The 18,735-nt window shown below is 36.2% G+C and overlaps 1 protein-coding gene across 4 annotated transcripts in view; it reads right to left on the bottom strand.

The window, feature by feature from the left end:
* UNC13C (unc-13 homolog C) overlaps positions 1-18,735 on the bottom strand; it is a 221,193-nt gene that overhangs the window by 18,898 nt on the left and 183,560 nt on the right. For all 4 annotated transcript variants that reach the window (XM_064517384.1, XM_064517386.1, XM_064517387.1 and 1 more), the window contains 5 exons: positions 16,886-17,035; positions 14,932-15,055; positions 11,172-11,228; positions 10,007-10,087; positions 4,559-4,706 (listed from right to left, as the gene is read on the bottom strand). In XM_064517384.1, the coding sequence (XP_064373454.1) occupies positions 4,559-4,706; positions 10,007-10,087; positions 11,172-11,228; positions 14,932-15,055; positions 16,886-17,035 (560 nt within the window). The remainder of the gene's footprint in view (positions 1-4,558; positions 4,707-10,006; positions 10,088-11,171; positions 11,229-14,931; positions 15,056-16,885; positions 17,036-18,735) is intronic.

The following is an 18,735-nucleotide window of genomic DNA, read 5'->3' as shown; positions in this document are numbered from 1 at the left end:
TGTTAGCAGTATGACACCTAAAAAAATCATACATAAAGCACCAATGGATGTTTCAGAAGATGACAGTTTTCTACTACAGTTATGCTGAAATGACATTTGTGCTTTCCTAATCATTTTGGCTAGGTGTTTTATTTTCACTGCAACAGATTTACTGACCCAACTTGTTCTGTGGCAACAATGTTACCAATATATATAATACATGTGTGTTCTTGTGTGTGTGTGTGTGCGCGCACGCGTATGTATGTATACATGACTTCTACTGACACAGTACAGTCTTTCCTCTACTGGATATGTACATAAACACTTTCTGCCAATATGATTATGAAGAAAAAAAGATGCTCCTTTCGTCTGCTATGCTCGCAGTTCAACTTTTATACTTACGTGAAGTCTAAGGTCTTTCTTTAAAATGAAGAAACAGGAAAGCTAGCAGGGGTCTGACAGTATGGTACTCTTTTTTTTATTACAATGCTATTAATGCTCATTTTATTTATGGAACAGCTTGTACAACTTTTCAAACCCTTATTTTTACTGTTTATAAACTACTACGCAAAGCCAGCTGTCCTTGCCCTCGTCTCAATTAGTTTGATGTGCCAAGGTCTCTAACAGAAGGGCTAGATGTTCTGTACTATAGGGACAAATGTCAGCTACAGCAATTTGGTTAGATCCACCATACCTAATTCCTTCTCTTTACAGCCAAAAGTAAAACAAAAACTGTTTGCCAGACCTATTTTTTCCAACAAAGACAGGTTTTGAAGCTGTCTGTTTGCCTACCGCAGATATTTTGCGTGAGAGCAAATAGAGAACCTATAGTGTGAAAATATCTGAATTGGTGAGGAAAAAAAATAGTAGCAGCTTGTGTCCTTCCTACACTGCAGTTAATAAAGGCTTAGTTTCTTTGTCTTACACTGATGGATACTGTACTAGTTATTATTTAGGAATGGAGAAGAATTTATTTCCTGACTGATAAATTAGCTGGACTATATAGGGGCTTGGGTTTTTTGGTTTTGTTTTGTTTTTCAGCCTTCTCCACAGCATCTCAGTGCTGCGATGGAAGATGTCTGCAAGGTAAAATTCAAGTTATTACAGCTTTATAATTGGTAGATGACCAGTGAATATGTTTGTCCACAGGGGGTCTTGCTTCTGTTGAAACAGAGCTATAAGTGGACTGAGAAAAGACATCTGCTAAATGAGTTGGGAATGGTGTTCAAGCTCCTAACGGCTGGTACAGCAAGGACTAGAAAAGTAGTTAGCTTTTATATAACGACATGACAGTAGAGTTCTCGTAATCAATTGTCATCCAGCTGTCATAGGCTGAGTGGCAGACTGTAGCCCCCTACAGCAAGAAATATTTCAGGAAAGGACCACAGATTGTACTGTACATGTTAGGCATACCTTTAATTAATGGAACCAGGGTCTAATTAAAACACATCCTTTGCATCTTGTTTGTCTTGCCATGTGCTCATGATATTATTAAAGCCAAATCAGTAGAAGATGGTAAAATATTTACTTGGCCTGAGAGCTGTACACAAATCAATACAGGAGAACTGAGGATCCAGAATATAAAGAAGAATATTCCCATGCTATTGTACTGTCACCATGGAACTTCCATATGAAAATTTTGAGAAACATGAAAATTTTGATTATGAAAAGCCAAAGCTTTGCTTTCATCTAGCTGAGGTTTTAGCTTTACAAGGATATGTAAATTGCTTTAGGAACTGCTGTTGAAACTGTTCGTTTAAGATCAAACACCTTATGCATAGACTTGAGAGTAATAAGAAATGAAGAATATACACCATTTTTAATAATGTTTGCAGACGACTGACAAGTGAAAGCAGACAGACAATGGTATTCAGGTATCCATGTGAGACCAGCTAGAATACAAAACTGCACTTGAGCTAGTGCCAGTCCTACTCACCTTTGATATCTTAAGTTCACATACAACTTTGGATTCTTTTTCAGAATTTTGAAATAATTAATGTTTGCATTTTACCACGTGAGGTTTATGTAATTTTTGAACTCAAGACCAAAAGAACTTGTCAACTCTGTGTGTGTGTGTGTGTGTGTGTGTGTGTGTGTAGATATAGATATATATAAATATATAGATACAGTTTCTTCTGGCAGTGTAAGTCCTTGAAATAAACCTGGAAAACTGTTAAACTTTCCTTACTGTGGTATGTAGGGACACTTTATAAATTTCAGTTCAAGAGCTTTGCAGAATTAGAAACATATAAATATTCTCTCTAATCATTTTAAGTTCTGTTAGAAATAACTGTGCAGAAGTTAGACATCAGTTATTAGACCAGTCTTAGACCCTTTAAAATGAAAATAAGCTGCTTCCTTTTTAAGTAAGAATGAATCTATTGATCAAAATTTTATAATGGTAATGTTCCTATTTCATAAGTTAAAATAAGTACTAATCAAAAAGTGAAAACTGGGTTTTCAGAGGGATGAAATTGTTTTATCTCAAGTCAGTTTATAATTCTTATTATTCATTGTGCTATTTGCTTTAAAGTATTCCTTTTTCCCATTGCTCCCAATTTAATTATCTCCAATTATTTTTATTAATTATGGATAATCAATAAAAATATGAGAGCAGATGTAAATTCAATTATATTTCAGAGCAAGTTTCTGATTAGCAAAAATGGTTATTTTAACCAAGTGCTAATGATACAGCCACAGTTGGGAGACTACAGACCATAATGAATGAGTTATTGAATGAGTCACTTGTCCTTAACTTTCATTCTCAGTGGCTACACTTCTGATAAAACTGGTGTGCAAATACAGGCATGCTAACATACGCATAGAAATGAACACAGACCTGAGGCTGAAACCATGATGAAACTCAGACTATTCAAATTTGTCATTTAGAAATTATAAAGAATCTCTGCTTATACCTGGATAATTTTCTCTCTTGAAGTTGCAGTGAAAGTGTGCATAAGAAAAAGCAAAATGCACTAATAATTAATCATTTTCTGCCTAAATCCCTAATCCTTTTTTTTTGCGAGGAAAAATGATCTATTCCTTTCATATGAGAGCTTTATACCATTTTTCTCACTTCTAATGTATGAATTATTAATGAAGATCCTCAGTCTAAAATAGAAATCATTCCTTAGAATGAATTTGGGGGGCAGGCTGCAAAATCATGTTTTATGATAGCTTATAATAAGTAAGATATTGTACTTCAGAGGTAAAAGCAATTGATTTCCAGTTTAACTGTCCAATTAAAAGTCTTCTCATTCTCATGAGTGGAGCAAAGTAATTCTTATAGATCAGAAAACTATATTCCTTCTCAAAAATATTAAGTGATGGACGGGCCATTTTTACAAATGCTCATTGCATTCAAAAGAAATCTAGTATTGCTTACTATTATGTAAAAATTGGCAGCTTCTAGAATGAAGAAACTCTTCAGCTTGGAATGTAATGCTCATTATATATATGAAAGCAGCTCCTATACGGACTGTAGCAGTATGAAAACGCTAAATTGGATAAGAAAGATGATAAGAAATAGTTTTCTTTGAAAACAGAAGGAATCTTTGCCTAAAATTACACCCATGAACTCTTGCCCTCCTATTGAAGTCACAAAGGTGCCCTTCTGACATACAACATTAATAAACAGTATATTTATTATATATGAGACACCTTCCATGTTTCAATTTTTTTGTGCACTACCCCAGAATTCTAGAGCAGAAAAAAGTGGCTTTATTGTTGGTGATGTCCAGATTCAAAATATATCTAATCTGTGATTCTTGCACGTTCTCTGCCTTTATTTGGTTTTGGGAAATTGTCAAAATTTTGACTTCTGATAAGTGACCAATGTGACATTTTCAGGAGCATAGTTTTTAAGTCTGAATTCTGAAAGGCACAGTGAAAAACATCAAGACAGGGAGAATAATGCTGTATTTCAGCCAACTGACACATCCCATTCCTTTTGAACCCACATAGTGATGGACTCACTGTCAGTGTCTTCCTAAATTCATAGGCACAGAAGTTTAGTTGAGGGCTCTGGATAAATTTTACAGATGACCTGCTAGAGGGACAAGTCAGCATAGGTTCTGTAATGTAAAATCAGTGTGCTACTTTTAAGAGCATGTTACTCTCAATTGTTCTTAATCTCAAAAGCAAACCCTGTGGGATATATCACACTTTTCACAATTATTTTGGTTAGCAATTAACAGCCACCAGCTCTGAAAGTATCTATAACTGCTAAAATATTTTCTGAATTTATTTTGTTTCAATAATTGTAATATACACTCTGGTTTGGCCTGTATAACTCTGTTGGTGTCTGGAATGTTCCTACAAATAATCTTGATACTCAGTGTTCATACAGACTTGCTGGACCTATTCTTTATGTAAAGTGACAATCAGGTAAATGCACTGACCTAAGTCAAGCTCCACTGATTTACAACAGTGGTTGACACAGAGTAACATCACATGCATAGATTTGTGTCAATAAATACCGAAATATCACAATGTTTGGAGGCTGCCATTGGCAACCAATTATTTAAAACATTTAAAATATAATTTTGAGGCACTTGCATGTCTCTTACAGGTCACTTACTTTGAGATGTCTGTGTGTGTATAAATTTCTTTATCAAGGCATCAGTCGTTTGTGTGTAAAGGCTAAGAGCATATCTCAGGGACTGTAGGTCTTGGCTCTTTTCCAAGAAGTTCTTTTTCAGCCCACTTCCTCCAGCATGGAAGTATTGCTAAAAGGAAAACAAAGACAGGTATTCAGAGAGGTAAGTTACCTGACAGAGGCCTCAGTTAGACATACAATTTTAAGTAAAGTTCCTGCACAAACTTTTAAAAATAACACTGCCTGGTGTGGTTAAATTTATGATTGTAGTGGTTGAGAGAACTGTGATCATCTCCACCACAGAGCTTTTTTTCCAAATGTGAAAATTTAAGATTTGCAGGAGAAAACAATTACACAAAACTTTAATTTGCTCTTCATTCTCTCATGTATTTATATCTCAAAGCAATATAAATGCGGAAGGTCTTTTTAGATTGTGGAGATGGAAAGTGGGTTTAATTACTCTTTCTTTAAAAAATCTCAAAACTCAAATCATGGCTTACAGCACAAGTAAAGAACATCTTCGTTCTGAGGAAAAGGTGAAATTTAAAAGAGAAAACCCTAGAATTTTGGATTAGCGTTGCATTATAATTTACAGTGCCGCTGTTGATCAGAGAAGGCGTGTGCTATCCTTGAGTGGCTGCATGACAGTTTCCTGGACTGTGGAAGGAAGAGAATGGAGGAGAAAGAGCTGATCAACTGGTACTGCCCTCCAAGACAGGTAGAGTAAACTTCATCCCTCAAAAGAGGATTTCCTTTAGGGCAGGACGGCTGTAGCTACAGTTCTCTTTATGCACTTCCATGAATGATGCAGCAGTAAAGCCCTACGCGTGCAGAGTGGTGCCTGCAAACTTAAGCTGTGGGCAGACCTACACTCTGCAAGCAGTTGTGCTGGTGCAGAGATTACTGCCACTTGTCTAACTCTAGCTGTTCATCAAGGCTTTCTGAGAAGACAGTACCCCTCCTTTAGATGTCCCACTTAAAATGATCATCTCAGTGCTTCCTGCCTTTTTTCATTTTAAAAAAAGAGAGAGCTATATTACTGTAAGTACTTAAAAAGCACATCTCTCATGATGTAGTGGCACAGCTAGATTTGGAAGAAAGCATATGTACGCCACTTTGACATCATGGTGACTATGTAATTATTACAATTATTGTTTTATATATATTTGCTTCTAATTCCAAGCTGGGTTCAAAAATATTAAGATAGATTCCTCCCTTCTTATCACAAAAATAATGGAGAGCAAAGGGGAGATGCAAAATAAACTTTCACTAGTACTTCTAAGTAAATAGTTTCATTAGGAGATAAAGTGATTCTTGCTGAATGGTTCATAAAAGTCAGGGTGACAAGATGACAATAAATCAGAATAGTGTTAAAGCTATGAAAAGACCTAAATGAAAAAAATTTTCCTAATACTTTATATGAGACAATGGTTGATGAGAGAAAAGAAATTGTAGAAACAGCCCTTGAGCTACAATGAAAAGATTTACTGGCTACACAAGTTTAACATTGATACATCGTTCAAATACTTTGCAGAAGTGTTTTGGAGCCTGCATTTCAGTTCTAGGATTCAAGATTGACATACAGAGCTCACATTAATGGCTAATTAGTAAAAGCAAACAATAGTGTTCAAGAAAACATAGACTACTTGACAACAAACGGTATCAGTCCATTCAGTACTGGGAGTAGTGAGAACTGTAAGGTATATTCTCCATGCATTTACAGAGTTGTGACAGGAGTATGTGTAGTCATGTACATTTCAATTCGTATACCTAGGCTAAATCCTTAATCCTACTCATGTCTATAACAAACAGCACTGTACCCATTGCACATTATTCTAGACTTTTCATCTTCTGAGATTCAAAGTTTTGCATGCAATGAAATGGAAATCTACACTTCATAATAAGGTCATTATTTACATTTCTGCATTAAGGGCTATTGGTTATTACAGGGAAGAAGTTATCTATAAGAGCAAAACAAAGGATTCAAATGAAGGCATGTTCTATACTGAATGGGAATGAAGCCCAATTCATACTCTGTGGGAATAGCAGGGTTTTCTTCTAAATAATAATAAAAAAGGTGAGGTAAGGGGCCTCTCAACAGACAGCCTACCTTACACTAAGAGTTTCAAATTATTTTAATCCCACGTGAGCAGTTAGCATAAATTTAAGAGTTTCTAACTAACTTAATCCCCTTTATTTTGTCTCCACTGCATGCTTATGTGAAACTTGTATCTTTCCAAGTCAATTACTGTACTTTCCAAGGAAATTGCTATTAACGGAATTGTTTGAAAGTGTGTTCATGCTTTCACCAAAGCTCTTAATCAACTTATAAGCAAGCTCTAATATCTGTTCATGGTATTTCATGTTGTTGTGACAATTACTGGGATATGTTTCGGTTGTGTCTCCACATAAAGTACGCTATCTGCAGGAGCAGCTGCACTGGACTAAAGGTTGCATGAAAGTAAATAAATTTAAAGAAACAATGAAACCTGGCCCTAATCTGCTTGAGTGAGTTTTGAAATTTATTTCTTCTGCCAATAAATGGTAGATTCTACATGCAGAAAACAGTAATGTAGACATATCAAATATATGGTATTTGCAAAATTTGACTGCAAATCAAATCTGCAATCAAATAGAGAAAAATAATAACTAAATAGAGTTTTACTTGCCAGGATTCAGATTTTGATGCCTAGTACCCTGTTCTTGGCAGGTGCCAAACTTTAAAATAGTTCAGCTGATATTCAGTTGCTACTCATGATCCATTTAGGGAGGGCTCAGAGTTCATAGGTGATAAACTAGGTTGGGAACTTGAAAGTCATGCTGACAAATGAAAGGTGCAGACCCAAGTACCTAACGTCAAGTATGTGGAAATGAATGCTGTAGCCACTGCAGTCTCTCAGTCAAAACTTGACAAATGTAAGTCGTTTTGGATGATATTTTCAGTTTGGAGGTTGCCTACAGGCTTACAGCTTGCAAAGACAGAAATGAAAACCAGAACGAGATTATCAATGAACATTACCTTTGTTTTGAGATAATGAGATAACTGAGCTAACAATGACTAGAAAACCACGTTTCCTCATAGTAAACATATTTGCTAAAGCTCTTTGTACAATATACAAAGAATGATAATATGCTATATTTAAGATGAAAGATTATTCCTTTAGTTTATGCTCTCCCGAGCATTAATGCAAACATCATCTATTAAATCATAATTGTAAGTTGCGCAGTGAATTAATTTTTGGTACTGTAAAGAAGTAGGCTAATAAAAGTAAAAATAAAAAGGCTGTGAATGCATACAGATACTCCTCTCTTCAAAAATCCTTCCCTGAAAATAATCTGCCCCTTAATTTCTGAACCATATGCCATTGTTACCATTCTTGTACTCTTTTTTTGGGCAGTCTTTTTTGCTTTTAAACAAACTATATTTTCATAGCATTACCAAAATATTCTACATTTTGATCATCAAACTTATAAACTGGATTCCTGAAGTAACATACTAGTCTTTTTCTGAGTTAACTCGCAAGGATTGTTTTTGTTCTCTTTCTAATTGTGTAAAATCAATCTCTGCATGATCAAGGCTATTTGTTTACTATTTTGGAAAAAAAATAATTTGTGGTATCATAGGCTTATGTATCAAGTACAGTAAGCAGTTTATAATGCCATGTCATTCCTGTAACATTTGAAAATAGATCCTTCAAAGAGAGCATTATTTTGCTCAGTTTATGAATTTAGCTCATCTTTCACTTCCGATTCTAGACAGTTATTAATACCTATGACTCTTGATAGCTGTTAAGAGTTCAAATACTGGCAATTCAGACAAGGTTAGAATTCACATTTTTCCCAACTTTTCCTTATGTAGCACAAATATTTTGAAAGGAAAACAATTAAACTCTCATATTGAACTGAGGAGTCAACAGGACTTAATCTGGGAGGACACAGTCCTTCAGTACTTTGTTCCATTTCTGTTTCTACAATGTCAGTTGTCTCCAAATTTTATGTTTGTTTCTGAAAGTAATTCCAACTCCACTGCAAACAGGAGACATGGAGATTGGGTGCTCCTTCTGATGCTTCTGCCTTGTTCTTTTGAGACACTATTTTGTTACACAAGACTTGATCATGAATATGTCCTCTTACTATACATATCTTCAACTGTATACTTAGGGTAGCTGCCTCCTTATCGTACTGATTAGCTGTCTCCACATCCGGAGACACTAGCAGATCCTGTGATTCTATAAACTGATAGCTTAGAAGTTATTTACAAGAAGTAATGATCCAGCCCAGTGTGAAAAAGACTTGATAATTATATTAAATAATACTCCTAGTGGTTTCTTTTGACTTTAGAAACCCAGTCTGTGAAGACTGTATGAAAGCAGCTCTTTTTGTCTCCAGCTTTCTATCAAAAAAGGACTTTATTCATCTCCCTACTTTTCCATTTTATTAGGGGCATAACCCAATAACCATAAAAGGAGTGGTGGTCTGAACATATATATTGTTTTCAGAACAACTCATCTGGCCTGTGGCCTGGTCCTTCCATCCTTCCAGAGAGGTCAGATCCTTCATTTACTTTATCAATTATCAGTAAATTAATCTGTACTTCTACTAACATTGAGATTAGTAACATGTAGGGTTGGATGAATTGTCTCTAAATGTTATGGTTGCCTTAAAAATCTATTTCAAAATCCATTGTAAAATCTATTTTAAAGCACTTATTGTAATGTTAAGAATTTTCTGAAGCAGTTATCTTGTTGATATTGGTAATGCACAAAAATTAATTCATTCAGATGTGTTCCTAACAGCTGACACATATGAGTGGTTTCATGGAAAAAGGGCCAATATGCAGAATAATTAAATGGTATGTGTGAATTAAATTCAGTTATTTAGAGGAGACAGTTAAGTAGGGGGTGAATACAAATGGTAAAAAGTCAAAAAAAGTTCAGCTGGACACTCAATTTAACACTGCATGGTAGAAAAATCCTTGATTTCCAGTGCTGTGAAATACTTGTGTGTGTCATACATGTTTGCAGGAAAGTGCAGGTAGCAATAACTTTTCTGGCTCAGCCCTTCCTGTGTGGGAGACAGAGAGGCTATGCTGCAACACAACAAGGATTTAGCCTGACAGATTCAGCTGCACTAACTCTAAACTGCAAAGAAACACAAGAATCAGATAAGCCATGGCCACCCACCCCTTTACTGGCTGCTCCATATTTTTTGTCTACAATTGGTTGAATATTTTTTTCTAGTTTTTGTTTCAAGCAGAGTATTAGACATTTGCTTTCAAATCACTATGAAGCGCTTAGGACCATACTGTTCTTGCCATATTACGTGGATCTTTATGATTCTATCAGATCATTCTATATTGGAATCTGCTGTTTCTGTCAGTCATGTATTTCATCATTCCAAAACGGAAGGGAAAAACACTGAAAGCTGTACCTTAATAGTAGCTAATGCTACCTCCATTATTGCACACTGCCTCAAGGTCAGGCTTCTGGCTTCCTCTCGAATCACATGGTCCTGCAAAGCATGTTAAGAATGCAGTTGATTGATTATAAACGAGAGAGTATTATGGCCTGTCCTTTGTTTAAAAAAAACAAAAGCAAAAATACCCCCCAAACTTCCTGTGTTTAACAGGGATTAATACAACTTTAGACCTCTTTTACCACAAATTCTAACCCAGAGCAATCCTGTTGTTTCTTAAAAACATAGATTGTAGGGAAAAAGAAAAGAACCAATACTTAATACTTGGCATCTGTGTTGCTCTATTTCTTTTACCAGGATATATTATAGCTCTGTTCTGTTGGAGGGGAAGAAGGTAAAATTTTAAGTTCAAATGAGTAATAATAGATGATACTGAAACAATTCATTTCACTAATGAATCTGACAGTTAAAACTAGTGTTTGTTAATATCCCATGCTTAAAAAAAAGGGACTCCAATTAGAACATGAGTTAAATATAATCATAAAGTAACTGTAGTCCTGTGAACTCTTTTTCTAAAATAAGCACCCCATTATTTACTTAGGCAGCATTTTACCTCCTCTAGCAGACTGAGCTACATACATAGAAACACAAATTACCACATTTTGGCCCAATTCTGAAATGCAAATTGCAAAATGATCAGTGAACAACTGACATAAATACCAAACATCTAAGCTTTCTGTTAAGGCCTTTGGAAAGGTAGTGCGGATGAGTTTATTGTAGAGGTACACACTGTGTTTCAATACATATTATAGGTAATGTGCAGAACAAATTTACAAGTAAGAGTTTTTTCAGAATTTGTACCAGAAAGGAACAAAAATATAGCATAATTTTTTTGTGATGTTTAATGTTCATAAGGCCTAGCTGTGCAATTGGGGAATGATACCTTCTTGGCCTCAGCTAGCGATCACTGATTTATGTACGCAAATACTGTCTTTTATTCTTGATTTGTTTTGGACCATACTGTAAAACCATTATTCACCTATGAACAGCTACTGCCACATTCAGTCTTATTACAGTAAATAAGCACAAGGAGGCATGAGGTTTGGCCTCACAGTCACTAATATTTAATCCATTTTTTAAATTAGAGTAGGCCATTCACAAATTCATTTGGCTACGTTACCTTGAGTTTTGTCAGTTGTCCAAGATCTTTGGCTGCACTGAATATCATCTGTGGTCCCTGTAATCACATTGAAAATTCAGAAAACAGGCTTACTACACAGTGTTTGCTTTTTATGTCGACATTTCTTATTTTCTGCTAGGACATTAGTTGAAGTCACCATTTGCAAACCTAAATGAAAGTTTCTATTACACATGAAGCATATTTTAATTTAGTTGCTATGGCAAAGTAGTTGAAGGCCTGCAGCATGATTCTCTTGTGTCCTATATTTTGATACAAATATTGCCTGTTTTGATGATAGCTGTTTCTTGTGCTCCTGTCTGCTGTCTCATTTTGTATTTAATGTTTTCAAGCTAAGGCAGGGGCTGTTCTTATACAACATTAATACCTACCTCAACGAGATAGATACTTGCCCAAAACTATGGCTCTTAGATGCTAGGCTAATATAAATAATCATAATGGGAAGTGGGCAGCCCTGAAGAACCTGCAGAAGCCCATACAGGGAAATCCTCAGTTGTGCAGCATGTAGCATAACAACCTAATCTTAAGCCAAAACCATCTTTTTTTTTTTTTTTCTTTTTTTTTCCCAAGATAGATACTCGAGTACTGTGAAGTTCAACCAGTATTTTACAATAGCCACATCCTGGCAAGATGCTAAAGGCCAATGCCTATATCTTACACATTTGCTGGGAATCCTATGATAATTCCAAGTCAACACCTTTATCACAGCTACCCCAGGAAATGTAATTACTAGTGGATTTTTGCCAGTTCAACAAGACATAGTTCTGGATATCTGGATTTCACTTAAGATGCTGACAAAGAAAAATAAAATCAGTTCAACTTATATAGCGCAATATGAACAATGTCTCTTCATTCTTTCTTTTCCAAAAGGCTCCAGTGCCCAGAACTCGTTTTGCTTCTGCATGGTTCTGCTGCAAAAGATATTTTATTTTTAAATGTACAACTGCAGCTTAAGTTTTCATTATTTATTAGTAGTGAGACTGGTAACATAAATACAAAAATTAAAAAATAAAACATGCTTATGAGTGTCTGTGCCTTTCAACCTCAGAGAGAGAGAGAGAGAGAGAGAGAGAGAGAGAGGGTAGCATTCAAAGCTGCAAGAGGAAAACGTCTCTCTCTCTCTCTTTCAGTATCCTGCTGTTCATTGACTTGGTTTAATTGTGTTCAATAGTAAACAGAGATAAATACAACTGTTCTATCTAGAGCTATAAACCTTTCCTGATGCCTGCTAACTGTGACGCTTTACATAGAGGCTAATATAAGTACTGCCTAACAACTGGTGAAGTGTATCATACACATGTGATATTGCAGGCACACTGAAAGCCTAATCCAGTCATCTTTTTTACCTATTCATCATGTTCCTTAAACATTATAGACGATATATTTAAGAATTCACATCATCTACTACATAAGTAGTAAGTAAAGCTTGGAAAAAATGTTGCAGACAATCTCTAGTCAGAGGTTAATGTTTATTAAGTATGTATGTGTGTGTGGAGAAGCAAGAGTATTTCAGTTTTATGAAGGTCCGGGGCAAAGTGCTGGTGGAAATCCAAGCTGTTAGGATTTAAAATGATCTTAAAGAGTCTTGAATGGGAGGCACAGTCTCTGCCTTTAAGCAGCAGCCGGCTAATAAACAGAAGCCCTCTCACCTCTGGCCATAACTAATCCAACTTCCATCCAGAAGACTCTTCATTCTGGGTGGGAGGGGAGAAGGGCTCTTTCTTTGTCTCTGCTTCTTTACCACCCTTTCTGTCTTCTGCCTGAAATGGGGAAGTTTTGCATTCCAGATATTCATCCATAGCTTAAAAAAAATAGCAACTTACTTACTTACTAAACAAATGATTGGACTAAGCATTTGTAAAATGGGCTGTAAGTTCAGCATTGCAGCTTATGGCTTGGGGTGGTTCTTAGCATCAATACGGACAACAGAAATCTGCTTGCTGATTCAGGAAGATAAACTGAAATCTGTATTTAGTTGACAGTTAAATATTATTTTCACTATGGTGAAAGATTAAAGCTTTTTATTATTTTATTTATTGTTATTTTTTTAAAATAAAGGTTTGAGTTCAAACTTTTGGGTGGAAATATTTCCAAAATGCTGTTTTAGAATACTAACTGAAACACTGTGCTATTAATTAAGTGGGCTTCCTGTGTCTTTGACAGGTAATTTTGTATTCTTGGCAAACAACAAAAAAAAGCAACAGAAAAATCCAACTCAGAACCACACTGTTCTGTGATTCAGAGTATAAGAAGTGAACTTGTTAAAGTATATCCATAAAGCTAATAAATCCTTATAATGCCTAAAGGGAAGTGCAGTTACCCAACTTAAGCACCACCTATATATTTGCAGATAAAATTTGCCATACCCTTGCATCAAAATGTCAGAAAATCAAATTAAGTGTCAGAAATATAAATTTGACATAGTCACACCTTGAAAGAGTGCCTCTTTCTAAGAATGCATGATCAACAACAGCAATATAGTAACTATGAGCAAATTCAGTGAATGGAGTCCTGGGTATGGTGTCATGATGCGTTTTACACTGGAATTTTTAAAAGCCTGTATTATTTCATTACTACCTTAACACCATTTATACATGTGCAAATACATTTCCCCTTGCCCTTCCACCAATCTTCTTTCGTATTTTTTTAATATATTACATTGTAACATTATATCTTTTCTTATGGTTACTGACCAGTATAGTTTTAGCAGCTTAACTGATAACACAGTACTTATACAGAAAAGCTGCCCAAAGGCACAGTGCAGCAATGTAATGATTAGCTTGTAATAGAGATGGTGGTTTTATTCTGGACAGGATTGGAAATGAGAAGAATCAGCATTCATGCTGTTCCAGTCCCACAAAAAAAGAGAAAAGTAAAAAGGGGGGCAGGGGAGGGAAGGTACTCCAGGACAGGTGTTTTTTTCTTCCACCCTCAGACAAGACCAGGTTTTACCAGTCCTCTCAGATGTCACCACTTGGGGTTCATGGTAGGCCACCATCCATACTTCTCTTGCGTGCAGCAGCACTATTTTCCTTGCTAACATGTAGTCCCTTTCCCTCTTCCTGTCATGTTGTAAATGCAGTCCCTCCGAAACAGGACCTCCCATCATGTCTATATGTATTAAAAAACCCCCCAAAACCTTAGCGCTAAATTTTGGCTTCTGCTTCCTGATGGAGGAAGTGGATGCTGAACTGTGAGCTCTGCCAGGTGAAGAAATAAAACCCCTCACAGAACTTTGTTTCTGCTGTGTGCAAATGGAGAAGGTGGTCATGACCCACCTCCACCAGTGAGCACTCCTGGCTTTTCAGGAGTTGTAAAAATCAAAGTGACTGAATTCCTGGTTCAGCTGTGAAGGGCCAGGAACACTCTTACGTTTTACTTTGGCTGACAAAGCCAAGAGAAACCTAACTTACTTAAAAACCCTTATACAAAAGCACTCTACAAAGTCAGTGATTCTGCTTCTTTTATCCTGCATTCATAAAAAACCATCCACCAGAACTGCCCTGACCTGGAGCAAACACCATGTCAAAGAGCAGCGTCTTCCTCACTAGCTACTGAAGAGCAGCTTAGCTACACTACTTGGAAACAGAAGACAGCAACACACTGCACGCAGTCACCAAATTCTTCCTTCTAGCCAAGGTACAGAGAAGGACAGTAGCAGAACTTCTGCTGGACATGCGATTAAGCAAGGTGGTTATCACAAACCTTCATCATATGTTTGAGCTGCAGCTGGGATACTTACGGTTTGGTCCGTCAGTGGTGGAAGAACAATTTGTTTTTCTATTTTGTTCAAGACTAACTTCCATAACTCTTTCAAAACCCGTTTCAAAACTGTCTTCTCACAGATTTTCGCAGAGAGGCTTAAACTGTAATAAAATAAAATATAGACCAGGTTCCAAAACTAGCATTAAGACTTCCAAGATGCAGAATCACTACATCTTCAGATTTATGGCCATTATGGCTTAAGTAAGTTTTTCTCTGTCAATAACAGTATTTTAGTAGCTTAGTTATAATATTTAATAATATTCCACAATATTATTAGTAAGGATTTTTGGTGAAAAAGGACTTGCAGATTAGAAAATCATGTAAATCTCTAGTATCCATGTTATTGCTTAGTATATTAGTGATACACATTTATTGAAAAATGCAAAATTGCAATGAGTTATATGGTTTGATGGGTGACACAATCTAACACCCCCCCCCCCAAACTCCCAAATTAAAGTTTCAATGTATGATTTGTTTATGCCATAAAAACAAAACAGGACCAAAGGTTTCCCTTGTTGTCATATATATATCTACTGTGATATGTAACTAGGTGTTGATAGCTAATGCAAATTCAGAGCTGCCATCCTGAAGCATTTATTTATATAAAAAGGAAAAAAAATATTTTTTAATCTATATATATGCATGTACTATCTATCTATCTATATATGTACTTTCTGTGCAACCATGCTATCTATTACTAACATTGTCAAATTAAATATTTGGAGGATCTGTATCCATAGATAGATTTTTTAAATCTAAGAGTATTTTCATAAACCATCATGTATGTATTTTCAGGAATAAGGTGCATCATGAATAAAGTGCTAGTTTTCAGGCATAGGAAAACACAATTTCAAAATGTTATTATGCAAATGCATATAGGGGGATTCCCCCCCCTCCCCCCCAGAATTATGTCTGAGCTGCTCATGCATAAAAGGACTTTTGCAAAGAAAATACACATATCAATACACATAAATATGCCAAATAACTTTTCTGGCATCTGTTACTATCATCTCTTAGAATGCACATTAAAAAAAAAGCACAATTAAGAAATAATTAAAAAACAAACCATATTAATAGTATATGATTATAATCCTATACCTTTTTTGTAAGAAAGTTGATATTGCCTAGCAAAGTTTTTTTTTTTTTTTTTTTTTTTTAGTATCACGTCTTTATTTTATGTGCATGGGGTTTAGGACATGCTAAAATTATGTTTAACATTCCAGTGGAGTAGAACATTTTCTATTCAGCCGGTATTTTAAAAACATCTTTTTTTGTTTCCATTATATCATTATTCATTTAAATCTCAAAGAAGGTATGAAGGTGGCTTTGACAAATGATAAGTTGGGATCAGATGTGATAGGCAAAAAGTCAGCTCTCACAGGTTTTTAAATTATAAGCTTAGGATAGCTATATGTAAGTGTAAAGATATTTTGGCTTTTTTTTTTCCTAAAGCCTTGTTCTAGGAATAAATGTCTTACCTCAAACATAATTAAAATTTAAAATTACATTGCTTGAAAGCAGCATATAACCCTTTAGCAGCTTAACACATAGGACTAGGTAGACTGCTAAAAATAAAAATGCTAACAGAGATATAGCAGCTGAAAAAAATTTTGCCAGGTTTAGGAATCTAGGCACGACAGTTGCCAGTAATGCAATACCAACTCTCGTCTTGAGTAAACTAAATAAGTGCTTGCCCCATTGCCAACTGGTATTGAAATCCATGTAATTGCCAAAGTCTATAAGAAAATAAAACCTACAAAAATCAAACCCCAAAAGACAAACTAAAAATCCTTTTCGTTTCCCTTCTACCCTTTATGCTCTCTTATGGCCCCTTTTTACACTTTGACTATACATACATACAGTCAAGAACTGTGATTCTAGCTGTGTTTCTAATCCCTAGTCCAGCACACGCATCAGCCTGCCGCGCTCACGTTTTATCCAGGAAGTCCATGAGCGGCCTCAGCACGATCTCGGCATCGATGGCTGCGCTGTTCTTATTGGCTGCTGCGTTCCCATTGCCTCGCATCTGATTCAGCTCAGAGCTCATTTGTCTCACACAATCTTCAATAATAAATTGGAAACTATAGTTTGAAAGAAAAAAGAGAATGAAAAAATTCTGGGATAGAAAATGACCATTTATCATTTTGAATCAGTTTCTTCAACAAGATCTAAATCATGTTGGTGATGATGGGAAGCTCGCCAATACGAGATACTGCAGGTGTTGTAAACTAAAAAATAACTCCTCCTAAGGATTTGAACTTGTATAATTAATTCATTTATTGTTTTGATTTGCTCTTTCTCTTGTTTCAGTTTCTTCTTGTTTCATTATTATGTTTTTCATACCACTGTGTTGGTGCCAGTAATTATTTTCTGAAAAATGATATACTACATGCCAGCCAGAGCTACTCAAGATTTTATTTCTCATGTGAAAGGACAATAGGAACAGTGACTAGACATTTTCTCTTCTCAGTTCACTTAATGCTTAGCTTTGATATTTTTCTTGAGGACAGACAAAAACTTCCACTGATTTTGCCCTATTTGTCTCAATTTGACTTCTTCCTGTGTTCCACACACCCTGTGCCATCAGAATCTTTGCTGGCTTTTTTTGCAGTTAGTTGACAGAGCTAAAGTATTTGGACTGTTTAAAATATCCTTTTATCAAAAGCTGCATTCTGCTGTTGTTACAGGCTCTTCCTCTTGGAAGGAATCTTCTTCACTTCAAGGTGAGCGTGAACAAGTTCCTGCTTCTCAAGTTGCACATGTTCAGCTTATGCCTTACTTTTCTGAAGGCTGTTCAGTTTCCCAAATGACCCCAGCACAGGCAATGCCCTCACGATCAAGGTCCAGTCCCACAGGGTCTGAAAAGGGTGAACAGAGCAGGGAGCTCTTAAGGGGGTCCACCAACAGTCCCAGGCAAGCAGAGGTGATGAGTTGGGTCCGGGGCCCATCCAGGGGCAGGACGTAGCTGGGGACAGTGCCAAAGACAGGGCTAGAGACAAGGCTACAGTGTCAGTCCAAGGTCCATCCAGGGGACGCAGCTGAAGGCAGATACACCTACACTGTAGCTCAGGCAAGGACTGAAGAACACAGCCTGTGCTTATGTGGAGCTTGTGGTGCAGTTTGGGCCCTGACACATACACACATGGCAGCAATTGCAGCAAGGACAGAACTTTATGCATTTGCCTTTCTACTAAGTCTGCTGGCCTTATAGATTCAAGCAATACGCTTTGTTTTTTATAAACTGCATCTGTCTGTTTCACTGTGGACTGTATGAGGGAATTTTGTGAGTCCTGGGATTTATTTGCTATAAATATGTGTGTGTGTGTGTGTGTGTGTATGTGAGAGAGAGAATGTGTGTGTGTACATACATACTATATAATATATACACACATATAATACACACACACACATTTATTCCCTATATATACTCTGAATACCCTTATTCCAGGTATCCATATTCCTCTCCAGCTTTATCTATATGGACCACTTGGCACAAATCTCCTCTTGGCCCTACATCTTCCCCTGTGACCCTGAAACATAATAATTATTAATATTTTGTATTTTTATTTCAGAGCACTCAGAAATAATGAGATGGCTGGTGTTTTTATGGCACGGTGGGTTGAATTCTGGGTGGAATTTGTGTCTATTCTAGCTATCTGGAGCATATCCTGGATTGACCTCTGCTATTCTGGGTTTTGTCTTGCAGAAATCTAGTCGGCTCATTCAGAAAGAAGCCCTGGAATGAAATAACATTCATGCACTGTCAATGATCAGAGAACGA

This window comes from Dromaius novaehollandiae, chromosome 10 (assembly GCF_036370855.1).
Source record: "Dromaius novaehollandiae isolate bDroNov1 chromosome 10, bDroNov1.hap1, whole genome shotgun sequence".
NCBI classification, from domain to species: Eukaryota; Metazoa; Chordata; class Aves; order Casuariiformes; family Dromaiidae; genus Dromaius; species Dromaius novaehollandiae.
This window is presented reverse-complemented; position numbering and strand designations above follow the sequence as displayed.